The sequence below is a fragment of the Oryctolagus cuniculus genome, chromosome 15 (genome assembly GCF_051225735.1).
Source record: "Oryctolagus cuniculus isolate XC-2025 breed Fujian yellow rabbit chromosome 15, ASM5122573v1, whole genome shotgun sequence".
NCBI lineage: Eukaryota > Metazoa > Chordata > Mammalia > Lagomorpha > Leporidae > Oryctolagus > Oryctolagus cuniculus.
The window spans coordinates 8,902,183-8,920,585 of NC_142881.1; the positions used below are offsets into that span (position 1 = coordinate 8,902,183).

The 18,403-nt window shown below is 51.8% G+C and overlaps 1 protein-coding gene across 2 annotated transcripts; it reads left to right on the plus strand.

The window, feature by feature from the left end:
• The first annotated feature begins 475 nt into the window (after positions 1-475).
• On the plus strand, positions 476-14,920 carry NSMCE4A (NSE4A component of SMC5/6 complex). 2 transcript variants are annotated; one of them, XM_008270611.5, is made up of 11 exons: positions 490-867; positions 1,284-1,361; positions 3,259-3,389; positions 5,684-5,835; positions 7,604-7,703; positions 8,527-8,617; positions 9,777-9,871; positions 11,721-11,769; positions 12,604-12,695; positions 12,780-12,860; positions 14,754-14,920. In XM_008270611.5, the coding sequence occupies exons 1-10, from the start codon at positions 582-584 to the stop codon at positions 12,846-12,848; spliced, it is 1,143 nt and encodes a 380-aa protein (XP_008268833.2). In that variant the 5' UTR covers positions 490-581; the 3' UTR covers positions 12,849-12,860; positions 14,754-14,920. The 2 variants fall into 2 exon arrangements, 1 of the variants encoding a protein (XP_008268833.2); XR_016221492.1 differs by lacking the exon at positions 5,684-5,835 and having other exon boundaries at positions 476-867.
• Positions 14,921-18,403: the final 3,483 nt, after the last annotated feature.

Here is an 18,403-nt window from a genome sequence, read left to right on the forward strand (position 1 = left end):
TTTTTAAGAACATTTGAAAGGCAGAGAGAGAGGGGGAGAGAGAGAGAGAGAGAGAGAGAGGTCTTCCATCAGCTGGTTCACTCCCTAGCGGCTGCAGACGCCAGGAGCCAGGAGCCTGGCGCTCCACCTGGCCTCCTAGCGGGTGCAGGGGCCCCAGGTTCCGCTTTGCCAGGCCCAGCAGCAGGGAGCGGGGTCGGAAGGGGAGCAGCTGGGACTGGAAGCGGCTCCCCCCTCTTGATGGAGAGCACGGATGTGCAGAAAGACGGTAGCCGATGCGCGGCCACGGAGGCCGGGCAGCCCAGGAGCACGGGTCCCTCGGTCCGCGAGCGCTGCTGCCGGCTGCCCCAGGCCCCGAGACCCCGCGCGCCCGTGCCCTGGGGAGCGAGGGGACGCGGCGGGAGGCCGCAGCGGCTCCCCGCTGGGCCCGGCCAGCCCTCGCCGGCCTCCCGCCACAGGCGTCGCTGTGCGCTCGGCGGCCGCCGGGAGCCGCGTTCGCGGGCAGCGGGCGCTCGCGCCGAGCCGAGCTTTCAGTTTCTGGCGCGAACTTCCGCCGTCCCGAAGTTGCACCGCCGATTGGCGCGATGTCCGGCGACAGCAGCGGCCGCCGGCCCGAGGGCCGGGGCCGGGGCCGGGACCCGCACCGCGATCGCACCCGCTCCCGCTCGCGGTCCCCGCTGTCGCCCGCGTCCCGCCGCGGCGCCGCGCCCGAGCGCAGGGAGGCCCCGGAGCGCCCGAGCCTGGACGAGACGGAGCCGTCGGACTCCGGGGACGAGATGATGGACCCGGCCAGCCTGGAGGCGGAGACGGACCACGGCCTGTGCCGCCAGATCCGCCATCAGTACCGGGCGCTCATCAACTCCGTGCAACGTAAGGCGGCGCCGCGGGCCCGCGCGGGCGGGGAGAGGGCGAGGGGCGGCGGCGGGCGCAGGCCCAGGCGGCGCCGGCTCGGCCCGGTCGCGGGCGCCCGCGCTCCCGTGTTGTGGCCGGCGCGGCCGGACCCGACCCGGGCTGCGGCTCCGCGGAGAGCCGGGGCGGCCCGGGCGCGACGCGGAGCCTGCTCCTCGCCCTGCGTGCGGTGGCCTGCGGGCCCCGCCGCGCGCCGTCCGGTGCTCGGGCCCCTCCCCGGGGCTGGGGGAGCGCCCGGCGCTTCACGGGCAGGTCGGAGGCAGCCTCTCCTGGCTGCAGAGATGTTCGGAGAAACCCCCGGGGGCGGGGGTCGCGGCTGTGCCGCCGCAGGGGCGACACTGTCAACTCCTCCTCACTGCGTTTTTATTCTCGAATAGAAAACCGGGAGGATATACTGAACGCCAGCGACAAGTTAACAGAGGTCCTCGAGGAGGCCAACACGCTGTTCAATGAAGGTGATTGATCCTTTGCCATCTCCTGTGTCTTAGGGTCATTTTAATTGGCTTTCTGTCAGAGCCGATGTACTAACGTCAGGCAGCTGCCGCGTTTACATGGAGCTCCCCCAGTTTTGGGGCTTTCATGTGCACCTGCCATTTGCCCAGCCTAAAACTGAGAGCTCCAAGTGAAACCCCAGGGGTGGGTGCCGACCCCTGATCCAAGTCCAAGTCCTCTTCGTTTGTTGAATGGCTAGAGTACGGAACCCAGCCTGTTTCTTTTCCTGGCCGCCTCCAAGCTCCTTGCTGTTGGGCCTCCTGTCCCTCTGCTAAGGGGTCCCTGCCTGCAGGTGCACCTGCTGAGTGTCCGTGAGACAGGGAGCAGGCCTGATGGAGCTAGAAGCTGCAGCAGTGGTCTGTGTTCAGCCACGGGAGAGGTGCAGTGGGTTCTCTGGGGGCTGTGCGTTGGAGCCTGGGACAGCCACCCAGAGCGCTCTCCCCTGGGGCCCTCTCCCAGTCTGTGCCAGGCGGAAGGCAGATGGCGGACAGGCAGAGTGGAAAAGAGGAATCCATGGCACCACAGCTCCTCATGGTCTCCCAGGACGGGTGTTTATTTCTAGTCGTTTCCTGGGATGGCCACGGTTCCTCGACGAACCCTTTTCTCCACGGTTGCTGGGTCGTGTTGGGTAAATCTCATCACAGCCTTCAGGAACTAAGCCTTTCTCTCCGCCTGCGCCTGCTTAAACCCCACCCTCAGCCTTGCCTTCCCTCCCCAGCCTGGACCGCTGTCCAGCTCCTGCCTGTTAATGCTCAGCTGTTCGCTGCCTTGGCCTGTGCAGCGCGTCTTACCAGCTTTGTCCACAACCCTCCCCCTGCTCAGCTGTTTCTGCTGTTCCAAGCAACACGTTGAAGGCAAAGTGATTCACTCAGCTGGGCCCTGGGAGTCGCTCAGCCTGCAGAATTCTGACCGCTTGGCGTCTGTGGGTCTCAGTTCCCTAGTGACCGAGACGTCTCCCCTGAGCTGACATTGGCCGTGAGCGGGGGGAGAGCTGGGCTAGAGCCCCCTGGTGCAGCACCCGCGTCCACCATGTTCCTCCCGTGGCCACTCCCCCAGGGACTTTCCCGAGGTGACGGATGAAGGCGCAGACTGGAGGCGGCAGGCTCTCCGGCCACCTCGGGGCTGCTTCTGTGAGCCTTGGAGGCAGCCCTGCGCTGGCATTTGTGTGTTTGTATTATATGTGTGTTTCTGGGTTCCCCTGTTGGCTCTCTTCCTGGCTCCCTTTAGCGCCCCCCTTTGCAGGGGTGCCCACAGGGCTGTCTCTCAGGCTCTTGCCCTCTCTGAGCCCGGTTGAGCCAGGGCCACCTCCCCGTGAGCATCCAGCTTGCCTGCCCCATTCCCCTCCGAGCTTCGTCCATAGCGGACTCTAAACCCTTCTTGAGCGTCTGTCCTCGGGTCACTCCCTCCTGCCCGTGGGCTGCTGGTTTGGGGTTAGCTGTGCTGCCGTGTGCAGGATGCCTGCCCCATACGTACCCACACATCCACTTGGGCCTCCCTGACTGTGCTGGCGTCGCACACGCACTGGGCCTCAGCACGGGCAACGCTGATTGGAATGGGTTAGCTGAGTCCGAGGGAAAAGCGAGTGTGAGAGGTGTGTGCACGTCTTCGTCAGCTGGCCGTGAGGTTGCAGGGCAGCTGCCGGGGTGTGGACAGCAGGCAGCAGGCTGGGGTTTGTGAAGACTGGCAGCCTGCGCTGGAAACTGGGGGCTGAGCACGGGAGCCAGTTTTAGGCCACTTTTCAGCCCTTGAGACTTTGGTCCAGTGGGAGATCCTGATTTAAGGGGTGGGAAACTTAGGGCAGATCTCGGCGTGGATCCTGCGGGTTCTGTAACGTGTCTGTCTTCCTCCTTCGTCGGGTAGTGTCCCGGGCAAGAGAAGCAGTCCTCGATGCTCATTTTCTTGTTCTGGCTTCGGACTTGGGCAAAGAGAAAGCGAAGCAGCTGCGCTCGGATCTGAGCTCGTTCGACATGTTGCGATACGTCGAGACTCTAGTAAGTGCCCGGCTACTCTGTCTTCCCAAGAAATGTCTGATCGGTCACGTGCTGTATAATGATCCACTTTGCTTATGTTAGTAGGCAAGTTGTTCTACTTCATTTCCTTTGCCTCCCCAAATCCTGCTTTTTGGGCCTCAGGTTCCTCTGAAAAGATCGGATTAAATGAGGGAAGCAGAGCTATGTGGTGCAGGATTGGGTGGGCGCTTAGAGCGGTCTGAGCATCTCTGCATTCTGGTTTAAGACTCTGGAGTGTTACAGATATTTACAAATGACCGTTTTTTAGTTCATAAGTGTTCTGGGTCATTCTCAGTGACCTGGAACCTTTGTGCTGGGCTGCGCAGAAGCCTGGAGAAGGGGGATGTTCTGTCTTTGAGAATATTTCAGAACCGCACAAATACGGTTTTATTCATCCTTCTTTGTCTTTTAAGCTTGAATACTTGTTACTTGAAATTTTATAACTTTTCCTTGGTGGATTTACCAAAAAAAGAGACTGACCTTGTATCTTACCATATTAAAAAAAAGACAGAGAGAGAGAGAGAGAGAGGCAGAGAGAGAGAGAGATACATGTATAGAGACAGAGATCTTCCTTCTGCTGGTTTGCTCTACAAATATCAGAGTTTTGGTCCAGACCCAAGCGAGGAGCCTGGGACTTAATCCAGGTCTCCCATGTGGGTGGCAGGGACCTAAATACTTGAGCCGTCACTTGCTGGCTGCCCCATAGGCGGCACGCGATCAGGAGCCAGACCTGGAAGCAGAGCGGGGACTCACACCCAGGTGCCCTGATACCGGGTGTGGATGTCCCGAGTGGCATCTCACCGCTGAGCCAGACCTGCCCCTTGTCTGTTTCTGATTCTGCTCCGAGGCAGCCTCTGTCCTGGCACCTTCATTCAAACACTGAATTTCTGTCGTTGTGTCACGTGGTTACTGAACAGATTTAGTGCTGTGACGTCTCAACCTGATAAAGCATGTGTAGAGGCATGAGGCAGACAGTTTCCAATTTGTAGTTTTTAAAACCTTAAATTAAAAAAATTTGTGAAGTGAAACACGTTTAGGAAAATGCACACTCATCGGAGTGGCTGTATATTGGGTATTTTTAAAAATTACTGTTTATGGCTGGCGCCGCGGCTCACTAGGCTAATCCTCCGCCTTACGGCACCAGCACACCAGGTTCTAGTCCCGGTCAGGGCGCCGGATTCTGTCCCGGTTGCCCCTCTTCCAGGCCAGCTCTCTGCTGTGGCCAGGAAGTGCAGTGGAGGATGGCCCAAGTACTTGGGCCCTGCACCCCATGGGAGACCAGGAAAAGCACCTGGCTCTTGCCTTCGGATCACCGCGGTGCGCCTGCCGCAGTGGCCATTGGAGGGTGAACCAACAGTAAAGGAAGACCTTTCTCTCTGTCTCTCTCTCTCTCACTGTCCACTCTGCCTGTCAAAAATAAATAAATAAATAAATTTTAAAAAAATTACTGTTTATGAGATAAAGCTCTCAAAAATAAATTCCTGAAGTCCTAAAGTATTACTTGCAAAACCTTAAGTGAATGACGGGTCAAATGTCTTGCTACGAGGGTGCCGTGCTAGGAGCGGCGGGCAAGGGTAGAGCAGCGCTGACCGGGCCCTCTGACCAGGCTCTGGCTGCCTTTCTCCTCTTCAGTTTGGTTGTCTTCAATAGGGTTATGTTCCCGGGGCCTAGTGATTATGGTTTCTATATGATACGGCCATCGTGACTTGGTAACTCCTAGGTACTTTACAATATAATGTAATAAATGTGTCCTTTCATAAAAGTAAATTCAGTACAATGCATTTTCTGGAAGGTAGAATTGTTTAACTTCACCAGTTCTGCCCTGGAAGGCACTTTTAAAGCGAGCTGAGCTCTTGCTGATGCTAAGCAGGTGGGAGGCTGGCTGAAACCTAAGGTCTGAAGGCCAGCTCCACCCCCGGCTCTGTCCTGGAGCTTCTGTAGGTTTATGCTGGTCGAGCTGGCCTGAGCCCGGGACAGCCTGGGATGCAGGCGTCCCCAGGGGGCCTAGTTCTGGGTCTGAGTCATGTCGCTTCCCACCTCAAGAAAAGCTCTGAGTGCACGGGAGAGTATTTTCTGCCAAAAAGAAGAGACCTTGGAAAACAGGCGTTTCTGTGTGAGATGCCGTGTAGGAGGAGAAATCTGGGCAGCCGAGCAGGACCCCGAAAATAGCCTTCGCCTCTGGCACTGGAAGGGTTAGTGATGCAGATTGTTGAATGTGGTGAATGATTGCTCGCGGCTTAACTGGGGTTTTTTTTGTCTTCCTTCATTTTTTGTAGCTGACACATATGGGTGTAAATCCACTAGAAGCTGAAGAACTCATCCGTGATGAAGATAGTTCTGATTTTGAATTCATAGTCTATGACTCCTGGAAAATATCAGGCAAAACAGCAGAAAACACCTTTAATAAAACCCATACATTCCACTTTCTGTAAGATTATTTTAAAAATCCGACAGACCAGCCATTTGTAAAGCTTACGCTGTTTTTTCTCGTAGGGACAAAGATGATTTGGTAGGGTGGTGGTGACAACCCTGATGCCAGTGCTCGGCGCCTTCCTACACTTGCAAAGCCCATAAACTCTCCACAGGGAGGGGAAGCTAAAGGATCCCGCGTCCTGGCTTACCATCCTTGTTTGAGTGTCTTTGAGATCTTGGGGCAGGAGGACGCGGGTGCACCTGCTGAGGCTGGCGTCAGGCGTCCCATTGGGCGGTCACTCACCTATATGTGAAGACTACTCAAGCCCTTGTCCAAACATACACTGCCCAGCTCTGTTTTTGGATACGGCCCTGGTTTTAAGACAAGTTTTTCTTGGTAGTCACGTGAAATTTTCTTCTGTCTTCCTAGCTGGGAGACCCCTGGCGGAACCAAAACCAGCTCCCTTGGTGGTTTTGTGTAAGGCAGCCTGCAGTTCCCAGTAGATGCTTCGTTCAGAGGAAACTGTCCCTCTTGTTTCCGTCCTTTCCTCCGTAACAGTCCACCTCCTGGACGTTTGTCTGTTCTGATCGGCCTCTGTAAACTTCCTGAGACGCGTGGTGTCTCCCTGGGCAGGCTTCTGTGGAAGTGGCAGGGCTGTGGTGTGGGCCAGGCCTCCGTTCCTGTCCAGCCTTAGGTCACTCGGGCTGAGAGCCATTGCAGATATTACAAGAAAATGACCAGACCTCCTTAGGATAAAAATCCAGGTCTTTGTTATTTTGCCGTTGAGTGTTGAGGTCTGTCGTGAATCCTGGGATCTAAACATGGAGCCTTAAGCTTCATCTCAGCCCCCAGCCCCGCTTCTCGCCACGGGGCAGTTCTGAGTGTGGCCTTGTACTCGCTTGTCACTCAGTCTCCAATGTCCTCTCCCTCTGGTGAGGTTTGCTTAGCCCAAAGCCGCCCCCGAGAAGCCCCCAGGACCTTCTTCGGCAGTGGTCTTAGCAGTGTAGGATCAGGTTTCCCAGCAGGGTCTCTCCTCTGTCTGCCTGGACGCCATCACTGACTTGAGCTGGGCTCTGTTCTGGCACTCCAGGATCTGCCGTATTCTGTAGAAGTGGATCTGTGTGCATGAATGTCTGTCCGGCTACACCTGTGCTTTCGTCTCAAGTGTAGGGAGATGAAATCTGTACACATGTAATATTTATGTCCTATGAATATATGTTATGTAAATACATATAATAAACATAGCCCTGGGTCCATAGTCTTGGGGCCTTGATCTCTGCACGATGCATCTCGCACTGCACGTAGCCCGAGTCTGCCTTGGGGCTTTTGGCCAGGAGGAAGGGTGAGAGAGTGCAAAAGGAAAAAGGCTCATGGCCTCTGCTTGGCCCATTACCCCGGCAGGCGTGGTCTCAGCCCTGGGCTCTGAGCCTCTGCCCTGGCGCCTCTAGATCGAAGGCCTTCGACCCCTGGAGCTGCCCACTCCTTCCCCACCCCCTTCCTCGCCCTCGTCTCAGAAATGGGCTAGAACAGAGACTCCAGGCCAGCGGGAGACGTCCCAGGCACGGTCGCAGGCTTGCTGTACAGAGAGCAGGCGTTTGTGTTTGAGCAGAGCTCCTAGGGACCAGAAAGGGTGTCATGAAGCTCACCGAGAAGGAAGGACTGCCATCAGCCCGACGGCACCCATGCTGGTCTGAACGTGGCTGCACCAGGCCAACCGCTCTTAGTTAGTGGAATTAGCTTCCTGAAAAGGCAAACAAAGACATGAAAACATGTTTCTCATTAGGTTGGGTTCAATACAAGGAGAATGCCCTGTGCCAAAGCCGCGCGTCGATCGTCCAAGGAAAGTTCGCATGATAGAAGAGCAGCGAGCGATGCCTGCCGAGGTTTGTTCTCCTAAAGTTAACTTTCTCGAACGCTGAAAGTGAAGATAGCCCCTGATATAATGCACATGCAGTTGGCCATCTCTTTGAAGCTTTTCAGGCAGGACTTAGTGTCTGTTGCATAAATAGTCATTGAAGCCTTTGCACATTTTATTGGGTTGGCCACTTGCCCTTGATTCATTTCTGTAGTTTTCACTGGTTCTTCTGAACGAGGATTTGTCAACCCCAGCACCATTAGGCTGGGTAATTCCTTGTTGCAGGGAGCTGTCCTGGGCACTGTAGGATGTAAGTGCCGACAACAATCCTCCTCGTGCCTGTGCCAACCAAAAATGCTGCCTGGTGCTTAGCCAGATGTTCCCTGGGGGTGCGGGAGGGGCAGTCAAAGTCACGCCCCACTGAGATCCCCTGCTGCAGAACTTCCCTTTTGGAGTTTGCTGTTTTATGTTCAACCTGCAGATGGCTGGTTGGGTACTGTTACTCTTCTGTTAAGAAATAACGCAAATAGTCTTCAGACAGTTCCTGGAAAAGGTGTAGTGTGAAAAAACTACACATGGATTTCAAAAAAATGTTTTTGCGACAAAGTTAACTTAGATTTTAATTCCATTTTCTTTGAAATTTTTGAAGTCCCCTCCTCCATTTGAAAATGTGGCTAAGAGTAGAAAATGTTCTCTTGAACGGTAACGTTCAAGATGGGCATGAAGACTGCTAGCAGTCTCCAAGAAAAGACGCTCAGAGGAGTCTGGGCCGGCAAGAGGGAGAAGGTTATTAACTGGCAGGTGAGTTTCTCAGCTTGGTAATGACTTGTGTGTGTTTTTTGTTTTTCCAGTTAAAAAGAATGGAAGAATCTCATCAAGAAGCAACAGAAAAAGAAGTGGAGCGAATCCTGGGACTGTTGCAGACATATTTTCGAGAAGATCGTGAGTATGGCACCGTATGGAAAGTGGAGCAGCTTGTGTTGGTCAGATGGGTCACTTCCAGTGAGACTATTTTTATTTAAAAGGCATTTTTTGCAGTTCTGTATAATGTTTGAATCATTTTGGTTCTTTCTTGGCATATGTGTTTATTAAAGATTTATTTTATTTATTTGAAAGGCAGAGTTAGAGATGAAGAGACAGAGATCTTCCATCTGCTGGTTCGATCTCTAAACGGCTGCAATGGCTTGGGGCTGGGCCAGGCTGAAGCCAGGAGCCTAGAACGCCATCTGGGTCTACACGTGGGTGGCAGGGGCCCAGACATTTGGGCCATATTCTGTTTTCCCGAGCACATTAGCAGGGAGTTGGATCAGAACTAAAGTAGCTGGGACCAGTGCCCATATGGGATGCTGGCATTGTAGGTGGTGGCTTAACCTACTGTACCACAGTGCTACCTGCTGTGCCCCTCTCTGCATACGTATCTAATGAGGCTTCTCTTTTATAGAATTCCCATGTGAGAACATTGGTGAATTGTTCATTTTTATCTTTAAAAGATAGGATTTTTTTCTGTTACAAAATAAAATGTGTCATAAAGTGAGACAAATAACAAAGTCAAGTGCCTGTTCTACTGCCTCCTCTCACTCCCCAGAGGAAGCTGCTTGTAAAACACGTGTGTATTTCAGATTGTTTCCTTCCGTTTGTGGGTTTTTTTTGCTTTTCCACAAGCTAACCCTAAAACATGCATTCTTCTGCCATGTGGCTCTTACACGTGCACTTCCCTGCAGTCCGTGGACAGCTTCCTTCATCTGTCCAGTGGTCCCCCTGCTGTGCCTCTGTCACAGGTGCCCTAACCGAGCTCTCTGAGTGGACGAGTAATTTCTGGGTATCAGCGTATCAGTGGCTCCGCCACTGCAGTGGCACGTCGTGGGGTGTCGCTTTGTGCGCAGTAGGACAGCCTGTTCGAGGGCTGCAGGTCGGTAGGTACCCCTCTTTTTAACAGAGATACCATGTTGACCTTCTGAGAGCTGCACTGATTGGCACCCCACAGCAGGAAGCGTGCTCATCTCTTTGGTGTCTTTGGCTCATGCTAGGGAACATTGGTCTTGCTGATGAGCAAAAATTGTTTTTCCTGTGTTGAAGAATTTTTTTTCTCATTTGTTTGTAGCTGACACTCCAATGTCCTTCTTTGACTTTGTGGTTGATCCACATTCTTTCCCCCGGACGGTAGAAAACATCTTTCATGTTTCCTTCATTATACGGGTAAGATTTAGGGTTCTCTAATTGCTTCTTTTTTTTTTTTTTTAAAGATTTATTTATTTGAAAGACAGAGGCAGAGAGAAAGAGAGAGAGGTCTTCCATCCGCTGGTTCACTCCCCAGATGGCCACAATGGACCCATCCAAAGCCAGGAACCAGGAGCTTCTTCTGGGTCTCCCATGTGGGTGCAGGGGCCCAAGGATTTGGGCCATCTTCAGCTGCTTTCCTAGACCGTGGCAGAGAGCTGGATCGGAAGTGGAGCAGCCGTGACTAGAACCAGCGTCCATACGGGATGCCAGCACTACAGGAGGTGCTTTACCTGCTGTAACGCAGCGCCGGCCCCTCTTTACGCCTCTACAAGGCTGCACGATGAAAGTGAAAGATGGGAACTAGCGGCGGGATCCGTGCTAACCAGCATTTAGTGTGGACTCAGTGCAGCGAAGCATTCATTGGCAGATTAGAAGAACGTGGCTAACAATCTGTGTGCTAGCTTTTATATTTTATAGATAAAGGCTGAGAATCCCTAATTTGGAAATCTGAAATGCTCCCAAATCTAAACGTCAGTGCAGACTTGATGGCACTCATGGAAGATTCCACACAAGGAAGCTTTGCCTCATGGTGTCTAGAAACGTTTGAGATACCGTATCAGATTACCTTCAGGCTATGTGTTTAAGGTGCATGTGAAACATAAATGAATGAGTATTTAGATGTGGGTCGCATCCCCAAGATGCCTCATTATGTATACGCACATGCTCCAGAATGTGGGAAATAGAACACATTCTAGTCTTAAGCCTTTCAGGTTAGGGGTAGTCAACCTGAGTTTAGCGAAAGTATTGGCAAAATTTAAGTATGGAACTATAGACTTGACATCAGTATGGTAAATGTTATATGAGAGAATATTCTTATTTTCAAGAAATCGACATTGAAGGATTAGGGAGAGGAGGCAGACTGTATGTGGTCTTCAAATAATACAACAGAGCTAAGAGAGTGGTGAAGTACATGTACCAAAGCTAAGTGGATATGAGTGAAGGAGCATGGGAGCTCTTTACAGTCTTTTTATGTATGCATGTATGTATGTATGTTTCTGTTTGAAAGGCAGAGTTACAGATAGCTAGCTGGTGAGCGAGCGAGCGAGAGAAAGAAAGAGGGATTTTCCATCCACTGATTCACTTCCCAAATGGCCACAATTCCCTGGGGCTGGACCACCCCGAAGCCAGGAGCTTCATCCAGGTCTCTCCCAGGGGTAGCAGGAGCCCGAGCCCCTGGCCCATCTTCTGCTGCTTTCCCAGGCATATCAGCGGAAGGCAGGGTCAGGAGGAGAGCAGTTGCCCATGTGGGATGCCGGAGTTGCAGGCAGCGACTTAACCCGCTGTGCCAAACACTGGGCCCCTTCAAAGTAGTTTTGTAGCTCTTGAAATTCAAAAGTTTCAAAATAGGTTTAAAGACTATATTGCACTCAGAACTGTACTGTGGAAATGTGCTTTTTACAGTTGTTGGTTTTACATCAGCCTTCATCCTACACATGTGAGATGAATTTGATTTTAACCTTATACTTGTATTGACCAAAACATTGGCCGTTCATGGTCTCAGTGATAGAATTATGCACAACACAATGCGGGGTTATTCCAAACTGTGTGTCAGGGAGCTACAGAGGCGGGATGGAGGCTGGGTTTGGGTCGGTGCTAGTTAGACCTGAGAGGCCCTGTCGGGACGCTGGCCTGCAGCTGCTCCTCATTGTTTACGGGACATATTAATGATCTGAGATGCAGAATTGCTCAGTCACTTACTTCATCCAGTGCTTGCAAGTTTGAGTCTAAATATTGCCCAGCTCCTAAAAGCATGTGTTTGTTTTAGGATGGTTTTGCAAGAATAAGACTTGACCAAGACCGACTGCCAATAATAGGTAAATGATACTCTTTGGGAAATTCGTTTTGGAGAAAAAGTTGTTTATTACAAGAGTTTATGAGCTTCATCTTCCTAATTGTGAATGAGTTTTCATTGTAGGTAGCAAACTTAGAGTGTTGTATGTTGTTCTGCTGCTGAACATACTGGAAACAGGAGCAAAGTTTAGAATTGCTGTGGATTTACCTGTGTCATTGATTCAGTGTCTGCCGCTGCTGTAAGATTAGCCACAAAATGATGCAACTCCCCTCAAATGCTAATATACAAAGTTTGTGATTGCAGTCACTGTTTGTAGCCTGTCTTTTTTTTTTTTAAGGATTTTTTTATTTGTTTATTTGAGAGGTAGGGTTACAGAGAAAGAGAGAGACAAAGAGAGAGTTCTTCCATCTGCTAGTTCACTCCCCAGATGGCTGCCATGGCTGGAGCTGGGCCAGTCTGAAGCCAGGAGCCAGGAGCTTCTTCTGGGTCTCCCACATGAGTGCAGGGGCCCAAGAGCTTGGGCCATCTTCCACTGCTTTGCCAGGCCATAGCAGAGTGCTGGATTGGAAGAGGAGCAACCAAGACCTGAACCGGTGCCCGTACAGGATGCAGGCACCGCATGTGGAGGCTTAGCCTACTATGCCATAGTGCTGGCCCTGATAATGAGTTTTTTTTTAAATTAGAGATTCGCAGCTACAATTGTATGATGGCAACTCACTAATGCATGGCATCCTAATGACTGTGTAATAGCCTAAGTGTTTTTCTCAGTTCAGGCTCCATTCCTATTACTCATCAGCTTCTGTTCCAGTTACCTCTTCCGATTTGATAACCTTTGAAAATTCTGTCTTTCAAACAGAACCTGTTAATAATGAAGAAAACGAGGAAATTGACCAGAACTCCCAAATCAGGAATCAAGGGATTATAGCTCTGAGTTACCGGGACTGGGAGGTAAGCTGTGTTTCTGCTGCTGCCAGCTGGCACTGGCTTTGCTCTCCACCCAGGGCGCCGACGCTCGCTCTTGCTTCCTGCCAGGAGATCGTGAGGACGTTTGAGATTTCCGAGCCTGTGATTGCTTCGAGTCAGAGCCAGCAGAGTGCTTGACAGGCGCGGAAGGTGAGCTCCCCCTGGGGCAGCTGGGCTTTTGCCTCCCTGCAGGGCCCCACGTGTGCTAACTGGCGAGAAAGACAGAGGCCAGGCAGTGGTTGGAAGATCCCGTCCCAGGGTTGACTGCTTGGGTGTTCTTCAGAGACGCGGGGCAGTAGTCATGCCCCCCCACCCCCATTCTGCCTGCTCCACACCATCTGCTTGTTTCCCACGTGCAAAGCAGAAAAGGGCGAGGACAGAGCTGCCTCAGGGTGACGTTGCTAAATGGGCATTTCTTTTTTTTAAATGAAATCCACTCAGGTTTTTTAAAAAGATTTATTTTATTTGAAAAGCAGAGAGAGGTATCTTCCACCCGCTGGTTCACTCCCCAAATGGCTGCAATGGCTGTGGCTCGGCCAGGCCAAAGCCAGGAACCAAGAGCTTCTTCCTGGTCTCCCATGTGCATGCAGGGGCCCAAGGGCTTGGGCCATTTTCTGCTGCTTTCCCAGGTGCATTAGAAGGGAGCTGGATCAGAAGTGGAGCAGCTGGGACTTGAACCAGTGCCCACATGGGATGCTGACACTGCAGGGGGAGGCTTAGCCTTCTACACCACAGTGCCGGCCCTGAATGGGAGTTTCTGAAATGGGAGTTGTGCTGTGAAATCCTCATTTTGATGACCGAGAATATTTTTTTTGAAAGAACGCTTAGTCGTGCTCATTCTGTACTGCCGGTAGCTGTGGATGGGCAGTGGAAGAGGTTCTGTGGTTCTGTCCCCACTTTAAGATCTCTGGCATGTCACCTGGTCCCACTCAGCACCTGTCCTCACCTCAGGTCACCCGGTCCCACTCAGCGCCTGTCCTCACCTCAGGTCACCAGGTCTCACTCAGCACCTGTCCTCACCTCAGGTCACCCGGTCCCACTCAGCGCCTGTCCTCACCTCAGGTCACCGGGTCTCACTCGGCGCCTGTCCTTACCTCAGGTCACTGGGTCTCACTCAGCGCCTGTCCTCACCTCAGGTCACTTGGTCTCACTCGGCGCCTGTCCTCCCCTCAGGTCACTGGGTCCCACTCAGCGCCTGTCCTCACCTCAGGTCACCCGGTCCCACTCAGCGCCTGTCCTCACCTCAGGTCACCCGGTCTCACTCAGCGCCTGTCCTCACCTCAGGTCACCCGGTCCCACTCAGCGCCTGTCCTCACCTCAGGCCACTGGGTCTCACTCAGCGCCTGTCCTTACTTCAGGTCACCCGGTCCCACTCGGCGCCTGTCCTCACCTCAGGTCACTGGGTCTCACTCGGCGCCTGTCCTCACCTCAGGTCACTGGGTCTCACTCGGCGCCTGTCCTCACCTCAGGTCACTTGGTCCCACTCGGCGCCTGTCCTCACCTCAGGTCACCCAGTCCCACTCTGCGCCTGTCCTCACTCAGGTCACTGGGTCTCACTCGGCGCCTGTCCTCACCTCAGGTCACTTGGTCCCACTCGGCGCCTGTCCTCACCTCAGGTCACCCGGTCCCACTCGGCGCCTGTCCTCACCTCAGGTCACTGGGTCTCACTCAGCGCCCGTCCTTACCTGTGTGTGTCTGTGAATGGGGGTGGGTGGGGGGACGGGGAGAGTGAACTAAGTAATTGCTAATTTTCTTCTAGCTCAAATTTTATGTGATTTCTGATAAATAAAGTGTTTTTAAAGGTATTTAGTGTAATCTCTTAAAATGTGCATCAATTAATTGAAATTTGGTTCTAATTTATTTCTGTGAGAACATATTTTGAGGATTTTTAAAGAGACAGATATAAGATGTACAAAGTGGATTACTCTGGGCACTACTCACCAAGGGAGGGTTACTTGTTAGATTTTATTTATGTATGTTGTGTGAACTTGGAGCGATCATTTATCAACTGTTAACCAGTTATTCCCCCTCCCCTCTTTTTAGGACTCCAATGGATGGTGAAATCCAAAAAGGAAAGTAGCATGTATTGTATATATTGTATGATTACACATTTTTAAAGGAAGATTGTTTTTTGTAACATGTAGCTTTTGATAGTTAATGAATTTGTCATAGTTGTCTTTGATTAAAGGAAACTCACTGCCATACTCACAGCTGGTTGTGGTTACCCTTCTTTTTCTGATCACAGGAGAGTTTCTCCTTTTCCCAGTCCTGTCCCCTGGAGAGCCCTGCCCTGTGGGTCACTGTGGGTCCTCTCACGTCTCCCGCTGTCAAGTTGCGAGTCAAGTCAACAACTAGGTGGTACCGTGTGGAACTGTCTGTGTAGGCAGGATGGTCGAGGATCCGTGGTTTCACAGTTCAGCCTGTGATGCACGCCAGGAAGCACTTCAGTCTCCTGGCAGGCGGGCTGGACCGCTTCACCAGCAGCGCCGTCACTGGACCCATCCTAACGTGCGCTGCCCTACCTCGTCTCTGCTGGGCCTTGTGTATTCTGGGTCCTCGGCCGTTCCTGCTCCCATTCCACAGCTTTTTCTTTTCCTGCTTTCTCCCTCCTTCCCTCTGGCCTGGGGGAGGGGTGTCTGCTCCTGGAAGACTCTGGTCCATCAGTCATCTCAGCTGCTCTGTCTGCTGTTTGCTCACCTCTCATCTTAAAATGAAATTACTGTGACTCAAGTCACTGTCCCATCTCCTATTAAAAAAGAATCACTGGGGCTGGCGCTGTGGCGCAGTGGGTTAACGCCCTGGCCTGAAGCACTGGCATCCCATATGGGCGCTGGTTCTAGTCCCAGCTGCTCCTCTTCAGATCCAGCTCTCTGCTATAGCCTGGGAAAGCAGTAGAAGATGGCCCAAGTCCTTGGGCCCCTGCACCCGTGTGGGAGACCCGGAAGAAGCTCCTGGCTTCTGGCTTTGGATCAGCGCAGTTCCAGCCGTTGAGGCCAACTGGGGAGTGAACCATGTGGGTAGTACACAGTCTCTCTTGTGGATAGTACACAGTCTCTCTTGTAGGTAGCAGGGACCCAAGTACTTGAGCCATTACTGGCTCTCTCCCATTAGCAGGAAGCTGGAATCAGGAGTGGAGCCAGTATTTGGACGCAGACACCCTGATATGGGATGTGTGCATCCCAAAATGATGTCTTATCCCCTAGGCGAGATGCACCCCATTTGTGTACTTGCCTAAAAAAAACTTAAAGCTTTATTCTTTTGCAAATCAAGGTGGAAAAGCTGTTAATCTTCTCTTGTTTGTTTATTTTGTGCTTAATAGTTTTCTAACTTCATACTTTTTTTTTAAGATTTATTTATTTATTTATTTATTTATTTATTTAAAAGGCAGAGTTAGAGAGAGAGAGACAGAGTTCTTCCATCCACTGATTTCACTCCCCAAATGGCTGCAATGGTTGGAGCCAGAGGGATCTGAAATCAGAAGCCAGGAGTTTCTTCTGGGTCTCCCACGTGGTTGCAGGAGCTGAAGCACTTGGGCCATCTTCTCCTGCTTTCCCAGGTGAATTAGTAGAGAGCTGGATCAGAAGTGGAGCAACCAGGATTAGAACCAGCACCCATATGGGATATCAGTCCCACAGGTAGTGGCTTACTCAGTATGCCATGGCACTGGCCCCAACTAAACTTATACTTTAAAATTTTTTTTTTAAGATTTATTTATTTGAAAGTCAGAGTTACACAGAGAGAGAAGGAGAGGCAGAGAGAGAGGTCTTCCATCCATTGGTTCACTCCCCAGTTGGCCACAGTGGCCAGAGCTGTGCCAATCTGAAGCCAGAAGCTAGTAGCTTCTTCCAGGTCTCCTGTGTGGGTGCAGGGGCCCAAGGACTTGGGCCATCTTCTATTGCTTTCCCAGGCCATAGCAGAGAGCTGGATTGGAAGTGAAGGAGCCTGGACTTGAACTGAGGCCCATGTGGGATGCCGGCACTACAGGAGGCAGCTTTACATGCTATGCCACAGTGCCAGCCCCTTTAGTTATTTTTAAAAAAGTATTGCGGCTGGTGTTGTGACACAGTAGGTTAAGCTTCCACCTGCAATGCCAGCATCCCATATGGACACTAGTTCGAGTCCTGGCTGCTCCACTTCTGATTGAGACCCTGCTAATGCCCCTGAGAAAGCAGTGGAAGATGACCTAAAGTACTTGTGCCCTTGTCACATACATGAGAGACCCTGATGGAGTTACAGCCTCCTGGCTTTGGCCTGGCCCAGCCTGGCCTTTGTGGCCATTTGGGGAGTGAACCAGCAGATAGAAGATCTCTTTCTCTGTCTTTCTTCTCTGTGTAATTCTGCCTTTCAAACAAATAAATACATCTCTAAGAAATAATAACAAATAAATAGAGGGCCAGTATGACCTGGCTCCAGACCTCATATCCCATTTAAAAAAAATTATCTACAGAGGTTAGCTAGACAGGGAGACTATGAGCCACTTTTCTTTAAATTTCTGAAATGAAAAAAAAATATACAGTTTCTTTTACAAATGAAACTTGATCTCATCCCAGAGCCTTGCTTTTCCTTTAGCGCTGTGCCTTTTGGGATTGCGCCTTCTTCCTCCAGTTCCCCTGCCCGTGTTGTCACCCGTCTTGCCCACTGGGTCTCTCCAGGCCCAGGGCTGTGGCTGGCTTCTGTGCTGAGGTGGCTGAGAACATGGTAGGCATTATGGCTCCGCCTCCCTCCTGTCTGCTCTGCCTGTCGATGAAGTTCCCGTCCAAGGCGCGTTCTCGGACTCAGTCCCTGCACGTTGCTGCCCTCCTCCCAGTCAACTCGGATACTCTGCAGCTGGACACGTTCAGCTGTTCTGCATGCACTGCCCTCTTCTCCAGACTGCAGACCCCCTGGGCTACGGAGGGGCTACATCTTAGAGCCAGGGTCTCTCACAGGGTCGGCCTTGGGCCTGTTGACAGGTGAGCTGGCAATATGGGTGTGTTGTCTGCACAGGAACTGTAACAGGCTTGCACGCCCTCTGCCTGTGTTTACTGCGAAGAGAGGAAGCCAAGGCCTCTCTGGTTGAGATCAACTCCTGGCCCGTGCAAACGCAAGTTTCTCTGTAGGAAAACACTCGTTCTATGAGCTCTGTTTAAAGAGTAACAGAAGTATACGAAGGACACAGGTCTGTGACAAGAGGATTGAATCAGAGTGGTAGATTGGAAAATGGCCACTTTTTTTTTTTTTTTTTTTTTTTTTTTTTGAGAGGAGGAGTCTTTGCCTCCCCTTGAATTTGGGCTGGTCCCGATGACCTACCTGAGCAGCAGAATATGGCAGAATGTTCTGGAACTTGCGAGGCTAAGTCCTAAGAAGCCTAGCTTCCAAAAGTCCTCTTGGAATACACATGCTTGGAGTGCTGAGTCACTGCATAAGTTCAGCTACCACGTGGGCTTGAAAGTACATGGAGGGAGCAGAGAAGGGGAGGGACAGGCTAAGCCCGGGCTCTGGCTTTCCCTGCCGGCCGGCCCGTCATCGTCCAGATATACCCACGCAGCCCTCGGTGCTCTGTGGGCAGAACTGCTCAGCTTTGCGTTCCTGACATAAGGCGCTGGTTATTCTAAGTTACTAAGTTTTGGGGTAGTGACACAGCAGCCGAGACGCTCCGGCTTGTGGTTTAACTTGGTTGTTGTTGGTTTGTTGTGTGTTTGTTTGTTTTTTTT